The sequence below is a fragment of the Dipodomys merriami genome, unplaced genomic scaffold (genome assembly GCF_024711535.1).
Source record: "Dipodomys merriami isolate MVZ:Mamm:240054 unplaced genomic scaffold, mDipMer1.0.p SCAF_213, whole genome shotgun sequence".
Lineage (NCBI taxonomy): Eukaryota > Metazoa > Chordata > Mammalia > Rodentia > Heteromyidae > Dipodomys > Dipodomys merriami.
Genome location: NW_027203527.1, coordinates 118,308 through 140,109, shown reverse-complemented (window position 1 = coordinate 140,109; position 21,802 = coordinate 118,308). Strand labels below are relative to the sequence as shown.

At 36.6% G+C, this 21,802-nt stretch overlaps 1 protein-coding gene across 1 annotated transcript in view; it reads right to left on the bottom strand.

The window, feature by feature from the left end:
* The window catches only part of LOC138834400 (spliceosome-associated protein CWC27 homolog), a gene marked incomplete at its 5' end in the record, with an annotated part of 161,661 nt that overhangs the window by 22,708 nt on the left and 117,151 nt on the right, over window positions 1-21,802 (bottom strand). The window contains 2 exons of the mRNA XM_070033036.1: window positions 10,653-10,756; window positions 17,426-17,535. Coding sequence (XP_069889137.1) covers window positions 10,653-10,756; window positions 17,426-17,535 — 214 coding nt within the window. The remainder of the gene's footprint in view (window positions 1-10,652; window positions 10,757-17,425; window positions 17,536-21,802) is intronic.

The window sequence follows — 21,802 nt, the reverse complement described above, 5'->3', positions numbered from 1 at the left end:
TGCAAACATGTGCCCAAGAATGAACTGGTGGCATCCTAGGCCACTTCACCTTCTACTGTAAGCAGAAAAGTCAACATAAAAAGAGTACAAAGCAAGGATATATGATTTCTACAGTTACATTCATAATTGTATTAATTTGAATAAATACTTAGCTAAAATATACTTAATGAGTAATTTCAAATGAGATTTTACATTCAAGTAGCTTATCAGATATGCCCCAACAAACCTATAAACATATATATGCTATGTTGGGAGGCAGAGAAAATTTACGTGGGAACTTTTATTTGGTTTCTTTTCCGTGCATGTGCGCGAATGTGCGTGTGTGTGTGTGTGCGCGCGTGTGTGTGTGTGTGTGTGTGTGTGTGTGTGTGTGTATTGGAAGATTTTGAACTCAGAACCTCATGCCTGCTAGGCTAATGAGCCATTCCCAAAACTTTGCACTTCAGTTGTTTCTCGGGTTGGGTCTCTTATTTTTGTATAGGACCAGTCTTGGATTTTGATCCGCCTATCTATGCCCTTTGTGGATCAGGATTAATAGGCCTTTACCATCTTGTCCAGTTTGTTGGTTGAGATAAGGACTCACTAACTTTTTGCTCAGGTTCACCTTGATCTAAGATCCTTCTGATTTCTACCTTCCAAGTAGTTGGGATTATATCAGGTCACCATTTGTTTTAATGTAGTGAACTGAGAAGAATCAAATGAGCTTCATAGATTTTAGAACTTCTCATTGGTTAAGTAAATAAAGGGCCATTTCCCTGGGCTCCTGCCTCTGCCGTGTTACTATCTACTCTCTGAACCCGAAGTCTCAGTCTCCTCTTTGGTAAAAGAGGCAACAGTCTCAACAACAACTTTTCACAACTTTATGAACACAAAGTTTCTTGCCAGTGACTGAAAGCACTTCATCATTGACTCCCAGTTCCTGTTTTAAGCAGAAATCTTCCTCACAGTGACATCTGATCTCTCTTGGGATACTGGAACGTAAATCCAGTGTGGATATATGTCATGTCTGAGGTTATTTCACATTCCACACCTCACACACTATTTACATTAACAACAATCAAATGAAATCAGGATAGCTTGCAACATATGGCAACTGAATTAACTTGACCTATGCGAATAAGTAGAAACCTTTAAATACTGTGCGCAACTCTAGTGCTGTTGCAAACTTTAGCTTTGCTTGTTAATATCTATACAAAGCTCAAGGATTCATAATTATATGCTATTGGCTCTACAGGTTCTAAAGCATAATTGAAGACAAAATGCGTATTATCTGGCATTCTTTTTTTTGGGGGGGAGGGTCTGGTCATGGGGCCTGAACTCTGGGCCTGGGTGCTGTCCCTCAGCTCTTCAGCTCAAGGCTAGCGCTCTACCACTTGAGCCACAGCGCCACTTCCAGCTTTTTTCTTTTTGCTTATGTGGTGCTGAGGAATCGAACCCAGGGCCTCAGGCATGCAAGGCAAGCACTCTACCACTGAGCCCCCTTCCCAGCCCCTTATCTGGCATTCTTAATTGGTAAGAGTATAGGTTGTAAGACAGCTGCAGTTTATTGAGCAGAAAAGGCTCATTATCCAAATGTAGGAAATCAGACAGCAGGATTTACCTACAGGATGGAAATTTGAATTTCTGAATTAAAGAAAGAAAGCATAGGAACAAAGAGAAACTCTAGAGCTCTGCTATAAGCTACATGAAGCATAATTACAGTAACTACTGAAAGAATTACTCCCCAAAAGCTGATGATGAATGAGTATTTGGTTTGTATCTGATTGCTTAGTTTAAGTTTTAATGTTAAGGGGTTTCCTAGTTTTGGCAAGAAGAACAAGAGGGAGTACTTTACAGCTAGTGAGTAAAAAAATAGATCTAGTTCTTTTGAGATTATTTTGCAATACACTTTAATAGCAAAATGCATTCTCCTTTTGACTCTAAGAACTACCAATATTGCTTTGTTCAGATTAACTGAGCCAAGTACATTTTATTAATTTGATTTATGGCTTCAGGTATTATTGTATTATACACTCTTTCTCTCAGCTGGGGACCTCTGTACCCTTCCACAGCCCACAGAAACCTAAATCCTTCCAGCATTTTTTTGCTAACTGCAGCATGTCTTATGATGTTCAGGCCTCCCCTGCTTCCTGCACTCTGGCTTTCTTTGGTGTACACTATGTGAAAAGAATTGAAGTCTCAGTTCTCCAGAGTCTCTAAGCGAACACTTTATACCAAGTTTAGCTCCAATAGAGGCTGTTAAGAGATCCTGGAGATGTCATATCATGCATTGCACCAATCAGTCCACTTGTCTCACAGAAGCAGTTTGCTGATCACTTTTTGTGATTTCAGTATGCTGCTAAGGACCTACTCTTCAATCTGTGAGGCCAACAATGCACAGAATTTTCCCGAAGATATACATTACTCTTACTGAGGATAATTCAGAGCCAATTACTAAATATTTTAAAAAGAGAACAATGTCTTTCATGCTAAGAATGATTCACTATACAAATTTTCTTTTTTTTTTTGGGGGGTCCGGTCATGGGGCCTGAACTCTGGGCCTGGGAACTGTCCCTCAGCTCTTCAGCTCAAGGCTAGCACTCTACCACTTGAGCCACAGCGCCACTTCCGGCTTTTTTCTTTTGGCTTATGTGGTGCTGAGGAATCGAACCCAGGGCCTCTGGCATGCAAGGCATGCGCTCTACCACTGAGCCACCTTCCCAGCCCTCACTATACAAATTTTCTTTAAAAACACTGAAATTGCTAGATGTTGACCTGAAAGAAATGAAATCCTGTTAGGCATCGTCAAACTATTCAAAATGATGAGGATGCAGTAGACAACTCAGCACCATGCAGTTTGAGACAACCTAACAGTCATGTATACATCTTAAAAGAAGAATAGCTGCATGGTGCAGGTTTCAGAATCTTCAAAGAGAAAAAGGGAGAACCGGTATCCAATTCTGAAGAGTTGTGGTTCCAAGCGGGTAGGATAAAATACAGTGGTTCCTCACATCCCTTTCCTACCTCAGTTTAGCCCTGATTATGGACACAGTGCAACAAGTGCAAGGCAGAACACTAGAACGAATGTCCCAACTTCACTAGAACGAATGCCCCAACTTCCTGGCTAGAAAATGGTAAAGGGGAGACCTAGGATGGTAGGTGTTAGGGAGACTGTGAAGAAGGAAAGAGATCCCATAAAGTCAGTACACTTGGGGGTTTGATTCTAAACTTGATTCTAAGCTTTGAGAATTTAAGTAAGAGACAGATTCATCGCCAGATCCCAGGCAGGCAGTGGCCCATGTGAGAGACAGATAAAAATAGCAAAGTAGAGACCCTATGCACAAGACTGCCACTGAAATCAAGCCCTTTCCAAAGCTGGAGCTGGGTGGGCTATCTAGTATGGCAATGGTAACATTAAACATAAGATTTAACAAAGACTCTGAAACCCATTGTATTCAAAACAGTGAGGATAAAATAGACAACTATCTTGCATACAAGGATTAGGAAAATCTCAGCCTGAATGGGAAAAACAATAAACTACCAACACTGAGATGAAGACCCTGGAATTACCTGATAGTTTAAAATAGTTATTGTAAAAATGCTCCAAGAAACAAGAGCAAATACTCTTGAAATAAGTGGAAAGACAGAAAGCTTCAACCTAAATAGTAGATACTAATAGAAATAGAATAATTGAAATAAAAAACCCATCAAATAGGCCCATTAAAGATGACTTAGGAAAGAAAAAAAAAGTCAGTAATTCTGAAGACAGATCCTCAGAAACAACACATTATAAACTGAAGAGAAAAATGATTGGAAAAACAGAAACAAACAGAGCCTAGGGAACCATGGAGAAACACCAAAAGTCTAAAATTCAAAATAGTAAAGAAAACTTAACATAGCAAATATGTTCATTCTCCTCAGATTTATCAATAAACTGAATGAAATTCAAATAAAAATTCCAGGAAAGTTTTCTATAGATAGACAAATGGATTCTAAAGTTTATACAGAAAGGCAAAGAACTAGAATGATCAAAGGGATTTTGGAAAAAAGAAACATAGGCTTTTAAGAATCATACTATTCAATTCTAAAGCTTACTATAAAACCATAGTAATCAAGCTTATGTACATGATGATGAGACAAACACACAGACTGATGGAACAGATGGGAATACCAGAAGAAGACCATCTACACAGTGGACTGACAGGAGACCTCCCTTCCACACCCATATACAGAAGACTGATCAGGAGAATCCTCACGTATACACAGAGGACTAACTAGGAGACCTACCTACACATAGTGGACTTCAGGAGACTCCTCACCCACACACAGCAAACTGACCAGACTGACCAGGAGAAGCCTCACATACATGCTGTGGACTAACTAGGAGACCTACCTATAAACAGTTGACTGGTCTTTGATAAAGTTGCAAAGGCTACTCAACAGATAGTCTTTAAATGTTTTTACTGGAACAACTGGACAGTTATATGAAGAAAATTAAATGACCTAAGACTCACACATTACATGAAGTTTTACTCAAAAGAGATAATAAACCTAAATGTAAAATGTAAAACACTAAAACTCAGTGAGGGCAGAATGAGTGAGATCACTAATGGAAGAAGTACGAGGTTCCAGAATAGAAGATCCTGACATTAAATGAGTGGGAGAAGATGTGCCTAAAGAGAAAAGGAAAATCAGGACTGGCTGTACTTACAGAAGCCAAAGCAAGAGAATATTTGGAGCAATCTATCAATATGACCTCTAAACCAAGATGTATCTGGTCTTCAGACTCATGGATTTTAAATGAAAATGTATGTGTTAGCATTGCTGGAATTCTGTCAGAGCAGTTGTGTGCAGTCAAACCAGTGAAACTGCTGTACAATCCTTCCATCTAAAATAAGGGAGGAAGCTAAGAGGAAGAGGTGGTTGTTGTTGTTTGATGGGAAAAGGCTTGACTCATGTTTAAATGATGATGAGGACAAGTCGTCAATGGAGGGAGAAAGAGAGAGAAGAGAAGCTTATGATGAAGCAGGATTCCCGGCGAGAGAAAGGAACAGGGTCAACAGTACGGGGCTAATGTCCACACTCACTAAAGAGCAGACAAGGAAAACAGAATGGATCCAGACAATTACTAATGAACTATTCGTTATCAAGAGAATAAAAGCAGTGTACCCATGTAAGATACATCAGCAACATTCCTAGAAGCCCAAAGTAATGAACTATATATATATGTATATATATATATATAAAGTATATAAAATATATTTTAGAAAAATAGCTAACGACAGCACAAAAATAAGACAAAATTTCAAAATTTTATATGTTAAAAACAAATCTGAAAGGTAAGTCATAGATGGGAACAAGATACTTGGAATACCTATGGTTTCCAGATTGTGTAAAGAACTACAAATGAAGAAGAAAAAAAAAAAAGAAAAGAAAAACCTATTAAGTAAAACCTTTAAACAATACTGTGTAAATGAAGAAAAATAGTTAAAAGGAAACAAAACCACAAAATCAAATGGTATGTAGATCACTTGAAAACAATTAGACTTAGTGAAGTATTGCTGTGGGAATGTCCAAGATTCTGCTGTAGCATGCCTAAGTTGGTGATTCTGTGCACACTGAATCTCAAAAATACCATAGTGACATTGCTTGAGAAGAATGACCAAACAGAGACATGGAAATAAAGCTTCCCATGTCCTATAGATTGGGTCACATCCACACAGGATGATGTGGGCACTCCAATTAAAATATTTGTTTGCTGCCATTGTACTTTTCATTCGCGATTTGATGGAAATATACACAAATGATTCTGTAAATTATGTGTATAAAGTACATACTTAAAGCTTTACCAGGAGAAGCAATGAGAAGAAGCTATGTTCACTAACAGTATCTTATAAGGTAGAGCCAAAAGTCAATCATCTTGCTTTTTTTAACATCTGTATTATTAAAATTTCACTGGATATTCAGACAACTGGTATTTATTTCTTATGTACTATGCTAACTTCAGAGAAACACTCTCCGGTTCATGACTTTCAAAACTTCCATCTCTAGCAAAAACAGTGACTGGTGTATAAAACTGATATTAAACACAAGCCAGAATTTAGTAGTAAAACTCTGGAAAAAAAAGTCCAGACTTTACAGTTTTAACCCAGAATATTTAGGAGGAATTTTTCAGAACCAAGAATAAGACAAATCAGAGATGAGGCTTCTGACAAGAGCTGTGTCAAAAAGTGTGTAGTTTTATTAAAAACAGAAGCAAACCAGACTGAATGTGTATTTTAAAAATTCTTACAAATGTAATTCATTTCTCCTAAAATGTTATTTTCTTTCACTAAGCACTGCAAAGAACCTTAATCAATCCTTGAGATTCTAACTGCCTTACAGGCAAGTCTAAACTGAGTTGGGAGTATAAACTAGAATGACGTTTAGGGCGGGCCATTTGAAAGTGTTTAGCAGAAGCCTAACATGCACCCTCACTGACTTAGCAATTCCAATTTTAGAAATTTATCTTGAGAAAGTAGACAGTGGAACAGATAAAAATGTTCTTCTTAACATTATTTATAATAACAGAAAGTAGAAAGAGCCTAAGTACACACAGGCATGGTCATTAATAAGACAACTCAGACTATGTTTATCATATAATAAAATATTATGGAATACTAAATACTAAAATCATTTCACAACGTCATGTATGACAGGGAGACGTAGTCACTATACATTGCTGAGGGGAAAAAACAAGGATAAACTAAAACATATGATCCTATTCCCTCTTAAAATATACATGTACATAGAAATGTCTGGAAGAGTATAAATTAATATGTACAAATTACTAATGTAAATATTTACATATATTTATAGTATACAAATTAATATGTGCATATTAGGTATTTGATTTTGAGATCACAAATTGTTTTAATTTACTTTTGTGATGGGGCCTGTGGTCTGATTTTTCTATAGGGAATAGTATTTTCCTCATAATAACCATTAGCAACGTTTACTTCAGGCAACTATGCAACATTAAGGTTTTTCACATATTTAAAATACTGAATACTGTATGTACAATGGAAGAAAGGGGAAGGGGAAGAAGAAGTCAGACAGACCATTATAGTATTTAGTGAAGTTTAAGACAATCTTGCATTTAACAATCTGGAAAGACATTTTCGAAAGAGTATGTTAGTGAACAGTTAATGTTCACAAAATTTCAGTCTGCACTCAGATTTAATTTTTTGTGGTAAGAGCAGGTGGCTTTCTTTTTTATAAGTCTCTCCACTGCCTCGTTAGCTTTAGCTCTCTCAAAACTTTTCTTGGGAGCTAATCAAGCTTTATCTAACCAAACCCAAACTGGCATATGGACTTCATCCACATGGTCACATGAATGCTTTGGCTGATGCCTCCTGCCATGTGTCTAATCCATTTTATGAAATCCCCACTTGAAGATTGTTCTATAGCTGTACAAATTTGGTGCTGTAAAACTAAGAAAACACAGTGGCAAAGAGACTATCCTATCTGCAAAATGATAATCCAGTGTCACCTAACACTATCACCAAATATTGATGGTAAATAGCCAAACAAAAAAAAAAACAATCTTACTAATTCTGAGTGAAAAATGTCCACCATGTACTTCAGCTTAGTCTACTAGTAACACTTCTTTAAATGCCTTGGAAGACAGTAAAATCTGGGACTAATTATCAAACACCATACACATTGTTTACAGTAGAATCATATTTCTTTTCTTTCCCCTCCCACTTTTTTTTTTTTGCATAAAAAAGTAGAATGCTGCTGAATGGTACCCAAATGTCTGTTGTATACCATGCCAATACAGCAGCTCAGCCAAAAATGTGAATAGGATAGCTTGCCAAGTAAAAGAAAACATAACAAATTGGTAATGGTTTCTATCTTGACAGAAAATGAAAATGATCCCTCAATGTGTGGCCACTCATGCGGACACATAAAAATGTCTTAGAAGCAATCATTTTACCTCAGATAACAGACCCTGACAGTGTAGTACAGCAGACTGGCTGGCTTTCCCTTCTTAGAAAAGCGGCAACCATGACCTACAAAATCATCTGGGAAGCATGTAATTTATGCATAACACACATGCACATGCCATGCACTCATAATATTTGCTATAAATATTAGAATATGAGTCTCTTTTCTTGTGTAGAATATAGTTTTATGAAGAGGGTCTGAATCTCCAGAGACTTGATAAAGCTGAACTGACTTACTTGTGAACAGAAATGATGCTGTTGCATATAAGGTTACAAAACCAAGTGGTCTATATTGCGATAAAAAGGAATCACAGAAGGACCCTATGTACATCATTCTACGTAGTGCTTTGAACACTAAAGGAATTTTTATTATTAGATGAAACAAATACCAAAAATATTATGGAGGTGCAAAATACACAGATCTGATTTTCTACTTATGAGATGACAATTGAAAACAGAAATAAACCCGTTGATGACCTGCTGATGGTTCTTCTTATTTTTTTTTCTTCAGACAGAGAAGTGGCCAACAAGAAAGATTTTTTTCCCCCTCATCTGGTGAAATTTGCCCGTTTGTTTAGCTTTATATTGGGATGTTAGATGGAACGTGGATGTATGGTCAACTCCATAAAAAACATGAATGACACTTTTAAAAACACATAATTGATATCTGAAGATAATGAGCAATTCAAAATGAGAGAGCACTGAACCAAGGGGCTAGGAAGAACATTGGGAAGTGAAATGATCTTGCCAAGTTGAAAGTAAATTTGAATCCTGTGGGTTAGGAGTTTCAAATGAAACTTCTGGGGTTTGAATTTGTTGGTGACTTTCCTGTTCAATAAAAAAGGGCTTAAATGGCTTATAAAAAGGTTAAAAAAACTTATTGGGCATCACACTGCTCTTACAAAACACCATCTTGATGAGTTAAGTGTAAATGAATCAGAAACACATGGGTCATATTTCCTTAAAAAATGCATATGGATTAAAAAATAAGGGGACGAGAACTTGGCAAAACATTTTTTGTGTGGTGGCTGAACCGAAAACATTTGAAAGATATTTTGAGACATTCAAGGAATCCAAAATAAAACTAAACCTGTCCAGTCATATAAAAACAGAAAGCTCTTCTATGCAGTGTACATTTATTTCCATGGGTCAATCAACACTCAATGAGCCTCTGCCTTTGGCACAGAACTGTAGGAGAAGCCAGTTTCTACCTTCAAGCAAGTTTGAATTTAAGTATAAACAAATAGATAAGTAACTGAAACATGCTACAAGAGATCAAGGATTTTCTAAAACTTGGCACCATGACCCAGATCATACGGAAAGTATAAATTAATCAAGGAGTAACTGTTTTCAGGGTGCTCAGGTAGGTAAGCTTCTTCATTCCATTCAAATGATCACTCGTTCAGCCTTTTGGTTAAACAAGTATATACAGTTATAGAGCCTTACTTGTTTAAATGTTTTCTCAGTAAGTGTTTTTAAGTCTTTTTAAAAAATATGTGTCCCAGTCCTCCTTCCTCCACCCTCTAGATTTGTGAGTATTCAACAGATCTTGCTAACAGGTTTCCTAGAGATGCAAATGCTGAACAATTCTGTAAGAGGGGAGATACTGTTTGGGAGGCCATGGTTCTGAGTTGGGGTAATGGCACATGTGATGGTCCAGAGGCCCCAGGAGGTGGGTCATGTGTAGGGGGTGTTGCACTCGCTTGACTGCTTTCACAGGCCTCAGCCAGAGTGCTGTGGGAAGCAGTTAGGTGTGGGAAGGCCTAACATACTTCAGATGAATCAGCATGGGGACAAAGGGGCACAATATTCTTAAAAGCAATTTATTATTTCATTCTGCCAGCATAGGATAAAGTTCTAAGCACTGGGTAGGTACATGCCATTATTTTCTTCATTTTCTCTCTCTCTCTCTCTTTTTTTTTTTGTGTGGAGGGTGATGAGGAGGAATGGTGCTGGGGCCTGAACTCAGGGCCTGGATGCTGTGTTTTAAGGCTGGTGTTCTACCACTTGAGCCACACTTTCACATCCAGCATTTTGCTGGTTAATAGGAGGTACAAGTCTGATGGACTTTCCTGCCTGGGCTGGTTTCAAACTGTGATCCTCAGATCTCGGCCTCCTGAGCAGCTAAGATTACATGCATGGACCACAGATACCTAAGCTTATTTTCCTCATTTGCTATCAGGGTCTTTAAAAGCTGAAAAGTATCTGAAGCTAAAATATAATTAAGTTCATATTGCTAAGGATCCTGTAGATCATAAACTTGAATTGGAAGCCAGTAGCAAATAGATTACTGAATAAATTACTGAATCCTAAAATGTTGGTGGGAAAGTTTAAAAATCACTGATTTATTATCTTTTAAAGTTGTTTCCTAGCTACTTAATGTGTGTCTTATCTTTCTCACAATTTTCAAAGTTACTTAAGGCAGAAACAGTGGCAAATATTTGTTGTTCTTTTACTACAGGCTAGCACTACACTGGCATTTACTGAGTGGTTAACATGTTCACTGATCACTTTAAATTGAGCTGAGATGAAGTAAAAGGTGCAGAGTCTTTACAATGATGGCAACAGGATCTGAAAAGAAAGTGTATGACATAATGGAAATATCCCCATAAGTGTCTCTACTTTGAGCCTCTACTTTGAGTGTCTCTACTTTCAGCGTTAATGCAAAGAAGTCAGAGCTCTTACCATCCTTCATCATCGTCTACTTCTGTTTCAGAAATGTCATTTTCAGGATTTTCCGCAATTGCTTGGGTGAGTTTAGACTTGAACTGGTTCAGCAGTGCAAGGGTCTGAAATAACGTTTTTTACTGGTAAGTTTTCTGATAAAGATAAATATAATTCTACAAGAAATACTTGAATTTGGTAGAAAGGAAAATAACTCACTTGGGTATAAAACATTTAAGATAAATGTTTGAGTTTTGAAGGAAAATGACAAAATTGCCTTCAGGCTACAATAATGACATTAATAAACTTGGATGCTGTCATGTTTGGTTCTCCACTGACATTTTTCTCTAAGATATTATTCATGGTTTTGTGATTCTAGGACTATAATTTATTTACATGGTAGACACTTCACTTTTAAAATATACACTTAATAGTTAAGTTTTAAATTTTATCAAATAGAAAGGTAATTCACTAAGATATGTGGAATAAAAAACCAAATACCAAATACAAATACTAGCCTTCAAAAATTTCCACAATGTAAAAATATGAGTATCAGGAAGGTAAAATGAATGAACACATTAACTACTAGAAGATGGGTAAATTGAAACTAGTTTTATAAGCTGTTGATATATCAGAGACTTTATGATGATTATTCCCTCTAATTCAATAAGTCCAATTCTGGGAATCTATTCTGGTAAAACAATGGGGAAGCACAAGGACATTTCTTATTAGCAATATTTGTATAACAGAACATGTCAAATGTTTATCAAAAGGAACTAGATAAATTTGGTAAAAAGCAATTAATATGTTATACTGTTAAATTATATACATAAAATTGCATACTGTTCTAAATTTCTAAGTGAAAGAAATATCATGATGACCTCCCCGTCCTTCTCCTGCCCTCTCTCCTTCCTCTCTCCCTCCCTCCCTTCTTCCCTTTCTTCTTTCTTCCCTTTCTTTTGTGTGCCAATACTGGGACATGAAGCCATACTCTACTTCTGGCTTTTTGCTGATTAACTGGGGATAAGAATCTCTTGGATTTGTTTACCTAGGCTGGCTCTGAACCACTGGTACCATTCTCTCTCTGTGTCTTTCTTTCTCTCTTCCTCCCTCCCTTCCTTCCCATTTCTCTCTCTCTCTCTCTCTCTCTCTCTCTCTGTCTCCCTGTCTCTGTCTCTCTGTCTCTCTCTCTGTCTCTCTCTGTCTCTCTCAGGTTGTGGGGCTTGAACTCTAGGCCTGGGTACTGTCTCTGAGCTCTTCAGCTTAAGGCTAGTGCTCTACCACTTGAGCCACAGCACCACTTCCAGTTTTTGGTGGTTTATTGGAGATAAGAGCCTAGTTCAGAATGTGAGCAGAGAATAATGGTTAGAAATTTTTTTCCTATTCTATAGTTTTAAAGAGTTTACTTAGTAAAGTGGCATAAAGTACTACCTGTCTGATAAAGGACCAAACATATTGAATTCAATACTAAAATGCTCATACTTCATAGGAAAAAGATAAGGAATGATATTTCTACATTATTATATGTAGGATCATCATTTAAATTCTATTCAATAATTTAATTTTTCTTCAACATAATTGATTATATTATCTAATATAATAACTGGATAACAGGTATGATAAATCATAACAAGAAATTAGCTATAAAAATTTATTTAATGAATGTTAGGATTAAAATTCATGAAAAAATAAATATTAGGCAGTCAAAAACCTGCACTTAAAAAACAAGAAGTGTCAAGATATCTGAAAGAAATAATTAGGTTACTGCTACAAAATGACAGTGGAAAGAAAGTGCATTTTTACAAAATTTAATGATTACATACAGAACACCTGAAAACACACAAATTACTATAGCTGCTGAATGAGATTTGTGAAAATGCCAACAAAATATCATAGACATTTTGAGAGCTGCCAAATGTGTTAGGACTTTGGCATTTTTTTTTTCTGTTTCTAGATAGATATTATGGAACTAAGCCTTCAAATAATATCAAATCTTGAGATTTAAGCCCTATTCATTATAAAAATCTCTTTCATTTATACATTTTATTGGATTCACTTTAAATAAGAAATAAGTTACTACAGAAATATTGGATAATAGAAGCAGAAACAACTATTAGCACTATACTATGAGTAACCATTGTTAATATTTTAGTGTGTATCTGTTTCTTGTATCTGCTTATATAAACACTCATCCATCTAAATTACATGAGTCTATCTATCTATCTACTTTTCATTTATCTATTTAGTTTGTACCTTAAAAATATCAACCCTATTAATTATTTTAGTTTGGCTGTACTGGGGTTTTGAACCTATGCTTGCTTGTTATGCAGGTGCTGTACACAGAAGTAATGTCTCAGCCCCACCCCCTTTCTATTGTAAAGATGCTGTACAGAGGGGTTACAGTATCATGAGTAAGGCAATGAGTGCATTTCTTGTCAAACATTGTTATCCTCTCCTTTGTTTTTCTCCCACTATCCCTTCCTGTCCCTATTCCTCTCCCCTCCCCCATCCAGCCCTTTTTACAGTCATTATTTGTGTGTCTCCTTTTTGACCTGGATGCACACCTGGACATTGATCTGCCTATTTTAAGCTTTCTGTTGTAGGTGTAATGACAGGCATGTGATGCCATGCCTAGGCTTTTTTCCTTTCAGATGGAGTCTCACAAACATTTTTGTCTAGGTTGGCCTGGAACCCTGATCTTTCAAATCCCAGCCTCCCACCTAGCTGGGATGACAGGTATATACCACTGTGCCCAGCTACTGGTTGAGAAGGGATCATGTATGTGTGTACTAGATGGATTTGAACCATAGTTTTGATTTTAGCCTTGGTGTGAGCCACCAGCACCCAGAAATGTATCAGCTTTCAATGGTGGACTTTGCAAAATGCCTTTCTGAGTACATAAAGAACAATGAAAACAAAGGACATTTCTTCATGGAATGAAATTCTAAAAATTTCTAGAAAATTACACCAGACCTGGATCTTTCTCCCAGAGTTAAAAGTGGCAAGGCATTTTGTTTTCAGAGCCAATTGGCATGCTATTGGCATTTGCTCAAAATTAAAAAACTAACAACAAAAAAATCCTCTTGGTCTTTTTTTTTTTTACCTTCTTCTGTATTCAAGATGAAATTCTGTGAGCTCCATTGTAAAGCAAAAGAAGACACCAGGCAGAAAAGAAAACATCACAACAATACTGGGTCACATGATAAAGAAGATAGAATCTCCATGGAGGCATTTCTGTTTGGCATCTGCTAGGAATTACTCAGTCTTCTGGCTTTTGCTGAAGGAAGAAGTTGCCAACCACTTACAGCATGGTTCTTTAGCATAGCAAGAGACTTTGCATGAAGAGGTTATGTTGAAGACACCCAGCTTGGCAAACAGTCTGTGCATAGCTACACACAAGCATCTCCTACACAAGTTGGCCTCTGTGTCTTGACTCCAGCCTACTCTTGATATTGCTGCCAGGCTGAAGGGGTCTTCTCTCAATGCAACTGAGATCACATCCTTCCTCTCTCAATGGTTTCTTCATTGCCTGTAGGCTAACTCTAAATCCCTAATATGGCACAAAAATACCATACATAGGAAAGGGATATAACTAAGTAGATGAGCATTATCCTAACATATGCAAAGCCCTGTGTGAGTTTGATCCTTTCTGCAGTAACACACACACACACACACACACACACACACACACACACACACACACACACACACACACACACACACACACACACACACACACACACACACACACACACACACACACACACACACATATTCATTAACCAAAAAATTGTATGGATTGACTTACTGCTTACCTCTTTTCTTCTCTTAGTTATGTTATACTCATACTTGTATTCTTTTTTTAAATTAAACTTTCAAAGCTCAGCTGATAGAACATTTTCTTAGGGAGACCTTCCCACATTCTTAGCCATGTTTAGGTTTTACTGTTACATATTTACAAGTTCCCTGTATTTATTCTTTTACTCTCTTTCTTGGTATTACTTGTTTAATTAGATTTTTTTTCCTATAGCTCAGAGGGGAGGGAGGTGTATGCTTGGTGACTACCAAATGATTACTGCATGGTAGTTTGAGAAGGGGGGGGTAGGGAAGGAGGGAGGGAGGGAGAGGATGTTGGTACTGGGTTTGAACTCAGGGCCATATGCTTTCACTTAGCTTTTTCATTCAAGCCGCACTCTATCACTTGAGCCATAGCTCTTCTTCCATTTTTTTGCTGGTCAATTAAGGATAAAGAGTCTCATGAACTTTTTGGTGCGCAGTTTTTAAAATGTGATCCTCAGATCTCGGCCTCAGCTAGGATTATAGGCATAAGCCAGCACTGCATGTCCACAAGATAGGTTCTTATTAATTATTTGCATTGAGGGGAGAAAGAGAGACAATCATGAATAAAGGCGATCATCAGTATGTTTGATGGTCATTACAGTTGCTATTTAGAAGGCTTTGAGACTCCATGAAAACAAGTTAATGTACTTAAAAAGTTCCTCAAAAGACTACATATACAACTCCCCTATGATTCAGCAATCCCACTTCTGGGCATTTACTCAAATGATCACAAACAAAGCCATATTAAAGCTACTAGCACAACTATATTTATCGCAGCATTTTTTCACCTTAGCTAAGATATGGAACCAACCCAGATGCCTCTTAGTAGATGAATGGATCAAAGAAATGTGATACACACACACACACACACACACACACACACACACACACACACACACACATTGGAATTCTATGCTTCCATCAGAAGCATAGAATTTCCATTTGTTAGGAAATGGAAAGACTTGGAAAAAAAATCATATTAAGTGAAGCAAGCCAGACCCAAAGAAATACAGGTCCCATGGTTTCCCTTATTTTCAATAATTACTATATGTCTAGGATAATTTTATCAGATGAGCAGAAAAGCTCAAAAGCTATGTTCATATGACCAAGTAAGATGATGATAAGTGAAATGAACCCCAAGATATACACACAAGAGGTCTTTCTTTGTTGTTGTTGTTTTTAATGTACTATGTGATTTTTTTGTTTCCTTTGTATGTTCTTCCCCCTATGGTATATACCCTCTTGTCACTGTATTTGATTTTGGTAGCCTGCATCTTCTGTATACACTTGTCTAATTTGAGAAGGGGAAGGGGAATAACAAAATGCTGAAACAAGGACACAGGATGACCCATTGCAACAATGATACCCACAAGACACTATATTGGTAATGAACTTTACAACTTTGGGGGTGGGGGTGGGGAGGTGGGGAAGGGAAGGAATAGTGGGAGAACAACAAAGGAGGGGTAACAATGATTGACAAGAAATGTACTCATAGCTGGGCGCTGGTGGCTCACGCCTGTAATCCTAGCTACACAGGAGGCTAAGATCTGAGGATCGCGGTTCAAAGCCAGCCCGGGCAGGAAACTCCGTGAAACTCTTATTTCCAATAAACCACTAGAAAACCGGAAGTGGCATTGTAGTGGTAGAGCGCTTGCCTTGAGCTGAAGAGTTGAGGAACAGAGCTCAGGCCCAGAGTTCAAGCCCCACAACCAAAAAAAAAAAAAAAAAAGAAAGAAAGAAAAAGAAAAAAGAAATGTACTCATTACCTTAGTCATGTAACTATAACCCCTCTGTACAGCATCTTTTCAATAAAATAAAATTAAAAAATTCATTTGGTATGCTATTTCTTTTGAAAATTACATATAAATTAGTGCACTGTAGTTAAAATTCCCTATATCCTTTTGTTGAACTTTTCCTATGATTATTTTTATTCTAAGTACTGATGGATGATTCTTCCTTACCAATAATAAGTCATTTAAAAAGTTTCTTAATAGATTAATTTAACCAAATAGATTTGGGTTTTAAATTTACCTTGATTTTGCATATTTATTCATATGCCTAGAATGGCATGTCCAAATATATATATATTGATACATATGACAAAATAAATTAATTTTGCTTTTGCTTTGTCCTTATCTTTTCAACATGAAGGGAGCTATAAGAGATTTCTTTTATCAAGTGCCAACTGCCTCCCAATCTCTGATCTAGTTCTATCTCTACCTATTTATTCATTTAGTGCTGATCCTCACACAGCCCCTGAACTTTTTTTTACGCCAGATTAGTGCTCTATCACTTGACTACAGCTCCACTTTCTGGTTTTTTTTTTTTTTGTTTTGGATTGTAAATTGGAGATAAGAGTCTCACTAACTTTCCTGCCAGGCTGGCCAAAATCCTCAAATCTCAGCCTCTTGTGTAGCTAGGGATACAGGTATAAGCTACCAGTGCCCAGCTTCTCTTTGAATTCTTTATTTTTATCAGTTTTTCATATTGCTACCTAAAACTTCAGAAATTACTTGCAACAAACAGGGTTTTATTGAAGAAGACATCAACTAGTGGGCCAATGTCTCATGTCCAGGTAGTGTAATTTCAAGTTGAGCTGGCTGTTTGGTATTTAATTTACTGGGCTGGAAGAGAGACTCTTATCATTTGCACTTTTTACTTCTCCATTTCATAATATTCATTCTACATGAATTTCTAAAGATATATGGCTTTAAAGGGTTTCTGGGCTTGATATGGGAGGACCAGGCTAAAATTTGGAAGTTTCAGATTTTTAACCTAAATGTCTGGAAAGAACTCTAGAGTTTGAACTCTTAGGAGTGGCCAAGGTTCTTGGATCCCCACCAAGGATGCATAAATTCATCCTTTTTAATTTGTAAGAGGTAGTGCCTCCCCCATTGTCTAGTCAGCCCTGAAAGGCAATGATTTAAATACGTGTTTTTGGTTTCTGAAGTTACCTGGTCTTCCCGGGAAGATCCTTTCTTTGGTTGTTGCTTCCTCAAAGCCTCATACTTTTGCTTTTCTCTTCGGTATTCTGCCACAGCACCATCTGGAGTGGCTTCTTCCTCTGGAAAACAGTAAGCAATACTTACAAGTTAGAAGTACACAGAGGTTCCTACTAATGCAAATGCTCACATCACTAAACAGAAAGTAAAGATTTGGGCTTAGGTTTCCTCCATTTAAAAACAAAACTAATAAGATCCATTTATTCAGAGAACATTTGTGTTCTCCTTTAGAAGGTAACTGGTGTTAATTTATTGACTAATTTTGCAAACATCTTTATTGTTTTATCTATTTATTTATCTTTATCTATTTTAATTGTTCTTCTCACTTGTATTTGTTAAATGTGATTGTAAATCACCTATCTTAGTTTTAAAATAACTAAGGCGCCCTAAAGTTAGCAGCTACACTTTCTTATAAGATATAATCTTCCAAATATGGGTAGATATTTCAACTACCTGACATTTTAGTTCACCAGTTATAACAACAACAGACTCTAACTTGATTATACTACATAAAATAAACATATATAAGTCAAGATAGACAAAAGAAAAAAATTCTTACTAAGATTTAGAAATTTATGTATTTGGTCCTACGATAATCCCATGTGAAGTAAATTAACGTGGGCTTATAAATTATAGTTTTATATATGTATATGTGTGTATATATATATGTATTCTGTATATTGGAAAATTTGTGACTAAAAGCAAAACAAGTAAGTCTAAACAATCTCTTCTTTGGCTGGTAAACCATGATGAGACAATGTAATAATGAAAGCCAGTCATCTTTCTACTCATGAGTGAGTGAATCAAAAGTGAGTTATCATTGTCTCACTGTTACCTAGTTTGAAGAACATCGTAAATGTGTACTACATTAACAACAGTAATTTTATTCAAGAGATCTTCTAGTTAAAATAAAATACATGAACGAAGAAATAATTGGCTCTTTTTGTGGTTACTTAATGTGATTTTGATGGCACTTGAAAGAAATGATCAGCTTTATAAGTAATTTTATATGGGTGCTTTTAAAGTACTCTATGTCCAGCTCTGTTTTCAAGACTAACAGCTGTAAATGCTGAGCATATTGATGAAAAAGAAACTATTAAATACAGAAATAATAAATCATCTTAGTGGGTTTTGAAGTTTTTCATGTATTTCTTTTGAATTATATCTTTGAATCTTTCTTCTTATCTTATAATGGTTGGATTTGCATACCTCAGGATTCCTATGAAACAGTTAATGCATTCCCTTTCCCCCTTTCTCCCACTCCCCTCAGTACAGGAGACTGTGTGCATTCTAAGCAAGAATTCTACCATTCTACTCCCATAAGGACATCGGCAGACCTAAAGATTTCCACTCTAATATCATCTTTCACAGCTTCTTTGTTGCATTTACCTCACAGTGTTATCACTTGCTTTCTATCGCTCTTTGAATATATCTTGCTGTTGTCTTCACTTTCTAATTTCTGCACCTCCTGTTTCTTTTTTTCTGGAACATGATAAACATCCCTCTTCTATTCTCCGATTAATGTTCCTTGCTTAACTCCTGCTCAATCTTTAGTCTCATATTGGCTGGCACTCCATTAAAGGATCTTTTCTCATTACAGTCACTAAAGTTAGATTTACGTGTTCCTTCTTTGAGCTTTCAGGGCACTCAGCACTTTACCACACTTCATGGTAACTTCTTGTTTACTTTGCTTTTACCTTCAGTGGACATTAAACGCCTTTGAGAAGTCATGTTTCCCCAGCACTCAGGGCAGCACTTGGCTCAAATACTAGAATCACGAAGAACAGTCAAATGATGGGATGAAGTAATAAATGGAATTGGAGAAGAGGAACATAAAGAGGTAGCAGGCCAATCTGGCCCAACCTGATTTACAGCAGTAATACTTCACATGTGCCTGGAAGCTCCAGTTCCATCACTCTAATGCCTACAGCCTTTACCCACCATTTCCCTGTGACAGAATTTCATGATGTTCTAAGGAAAATTCTGGTGAGTATTCTTTGAAATACCTAATGCTTTCATGGTTGAAACAAATACACAAAAGATAAATTCTTTTTTTTTTTTTTGCCAGTTCTGGGGCTTAAACTCAGGATCTGGGACTGTTCCTGAGCTACTTTTTTTGCTCAAGGCTAACACTCTTAACACTTGAGCCACAGGGCCACTTCTGTGTATGTGGTACTGAGGAATCAAACTCAGGGCTTCATGCATGCTAGGCAAGCACTCTACCATTAAGCCACATTCCCAGCCCCAAAAGATGAATTCTTCACACACACACACACACACACACACACACACACACACACACACACACACACACACACACACACACACACTAGGCAAGCACTCTACCATTAAGCCACATTCCCAGCCCCAAAAGATGAATTCTTCACACACACACACACACACACACACACACACACACACACACACACACACACACACACACACACACACACACACACACACACACACACACACACACACACACACACACACACACACACGGGGGTACAAATGACTGAAAACCTTTATTTGTGGTGAGAATTTGAAAATAAATGCGAAGGCTAATAATGATGAATTCAACTATCTGATGTCACAGTAAGTCAAGATTAAAACATTCAAAACAAATTCAACTATGCTTACTTTTATTTTCATGTATTCCTTTCCATATGGTCTCTGTTAGTAAGGACCAACCTTCTGATTGCACTTTTCAGGAATGTGTAGCAGTGTTTTTATTCACTTTTTTGGAAACAGGCTCTTGGTATTTCCCCTGGCTATTCCCAAACTCATAATTCACACCGCCCTTACCCACAGCCTCCTGATTGCTGGGATTATAGTCATACACTCCATTGCTCACGTATTAGAAATCAGTGACAAGTAAATTGCTATGACTTCTGTTTATTGTTCACTCTAAAGATCTATGATACTATGATTATTAAGTCTGGTAAAGTTCTATTTAGATGGCATAAACACTAAAATTCTAACGTATTCAAGGTACATACAACCAAATGCAACAACACCTATATAAACACAAGTGCACCAAAACAGTTGCTCAATTTTTCAATTTTCTTACTGGGTATAAAGTATAATAACTAAGACTAATCAGAGTATATTCCATTTTCACGTTTTCATTTCTGATCAATACATTCTGAGTAATTTCCTTAACTTTATATTTCAGTTGTCTTTCCAGTTGTATCTCATCAGTTTTTAAACTATATCTGAGTTAATATTTTTATTTTACAAATTGTATTTAGCTTTTTTTTTTCCAAATTCATCCATTCTTTACATGACCTTAGTTATTCATTATTATTTTTATTCTTCAAAAAGTCTCTATTTTAAACATAATTATGTTTTATCTTTCACACTGTTCTTAGGATCCTTTTGTTTATGTCTTCTGGCTCTTCAGTGGTGGTCATTTTTGTTTTCTAATAATTTATTATTGAGATTAAGTGATTACATAAATTTCACAGTATTGTGAGACAGTAATACTTAATTAAAGTCACAAACACATTTTAACCTTCACAAGGCAAACTGTCATTAACATGGTCTATAAAGTTTGTGAATTCTATGAGCTTTGCAACAGCTTACACTAAGCTAAAGGAAAAAAATGTACATATTACCCGACGTGGAAGAAACAGTTGTATTATCAAAGCTAATTTTTTTTTATTGTGAGTTTATTTTTGTCTGAGGCTACCTCTTCTTCACACTACACAGGAACTCTTGGCACTCAAGATTGTGCAAAGGCTCCTTCAAAGAGGATTTGCATTATTTGCATTTCATTCTGCAAGATAATCAGAGGTTAAACACTACCTTTTTCTATGTTAAATTTTTGATTTTGGATTCTATACCATGTGAAAACATTCAGTATTTATACATTCAGACTTTCAGACCATATCTGTTAGGTAGTGTTTAGTTTAATTTTTTTTTTAATGAGACATTCTTTTTTCCTTCCTTCCCTCCCTCCCTCCTTCCTTCCCTCTCTGCTCCCACCCCAGCCCCCTTTCATTCCCTCTAAAAATGGAAAGGATTTTTTTGGCCTTCTTGACCAAGTGTATAGTTTTCTGTTTCCTACCTCTTTATATATACCTAAGGCTGTATCTTCTATCCAAGACAGAAGATGAAAATTCCAGATTCTAGCTATTAGAACCTACAACAGAGTCGAATATCATTCTAGCAACCTGAGTATTAGCATGCTCACTTAATATCCTGGTTATGTCTTCTTTTCGTTTCTGGTATCTAGGAATTTCCTTTCCCTTCCTCCTTCTTTTCCTACCTTCTTATTCTCAGTGTCTTTCCCTCGTGCCCATCATATTTTATTTATTTATTACATAA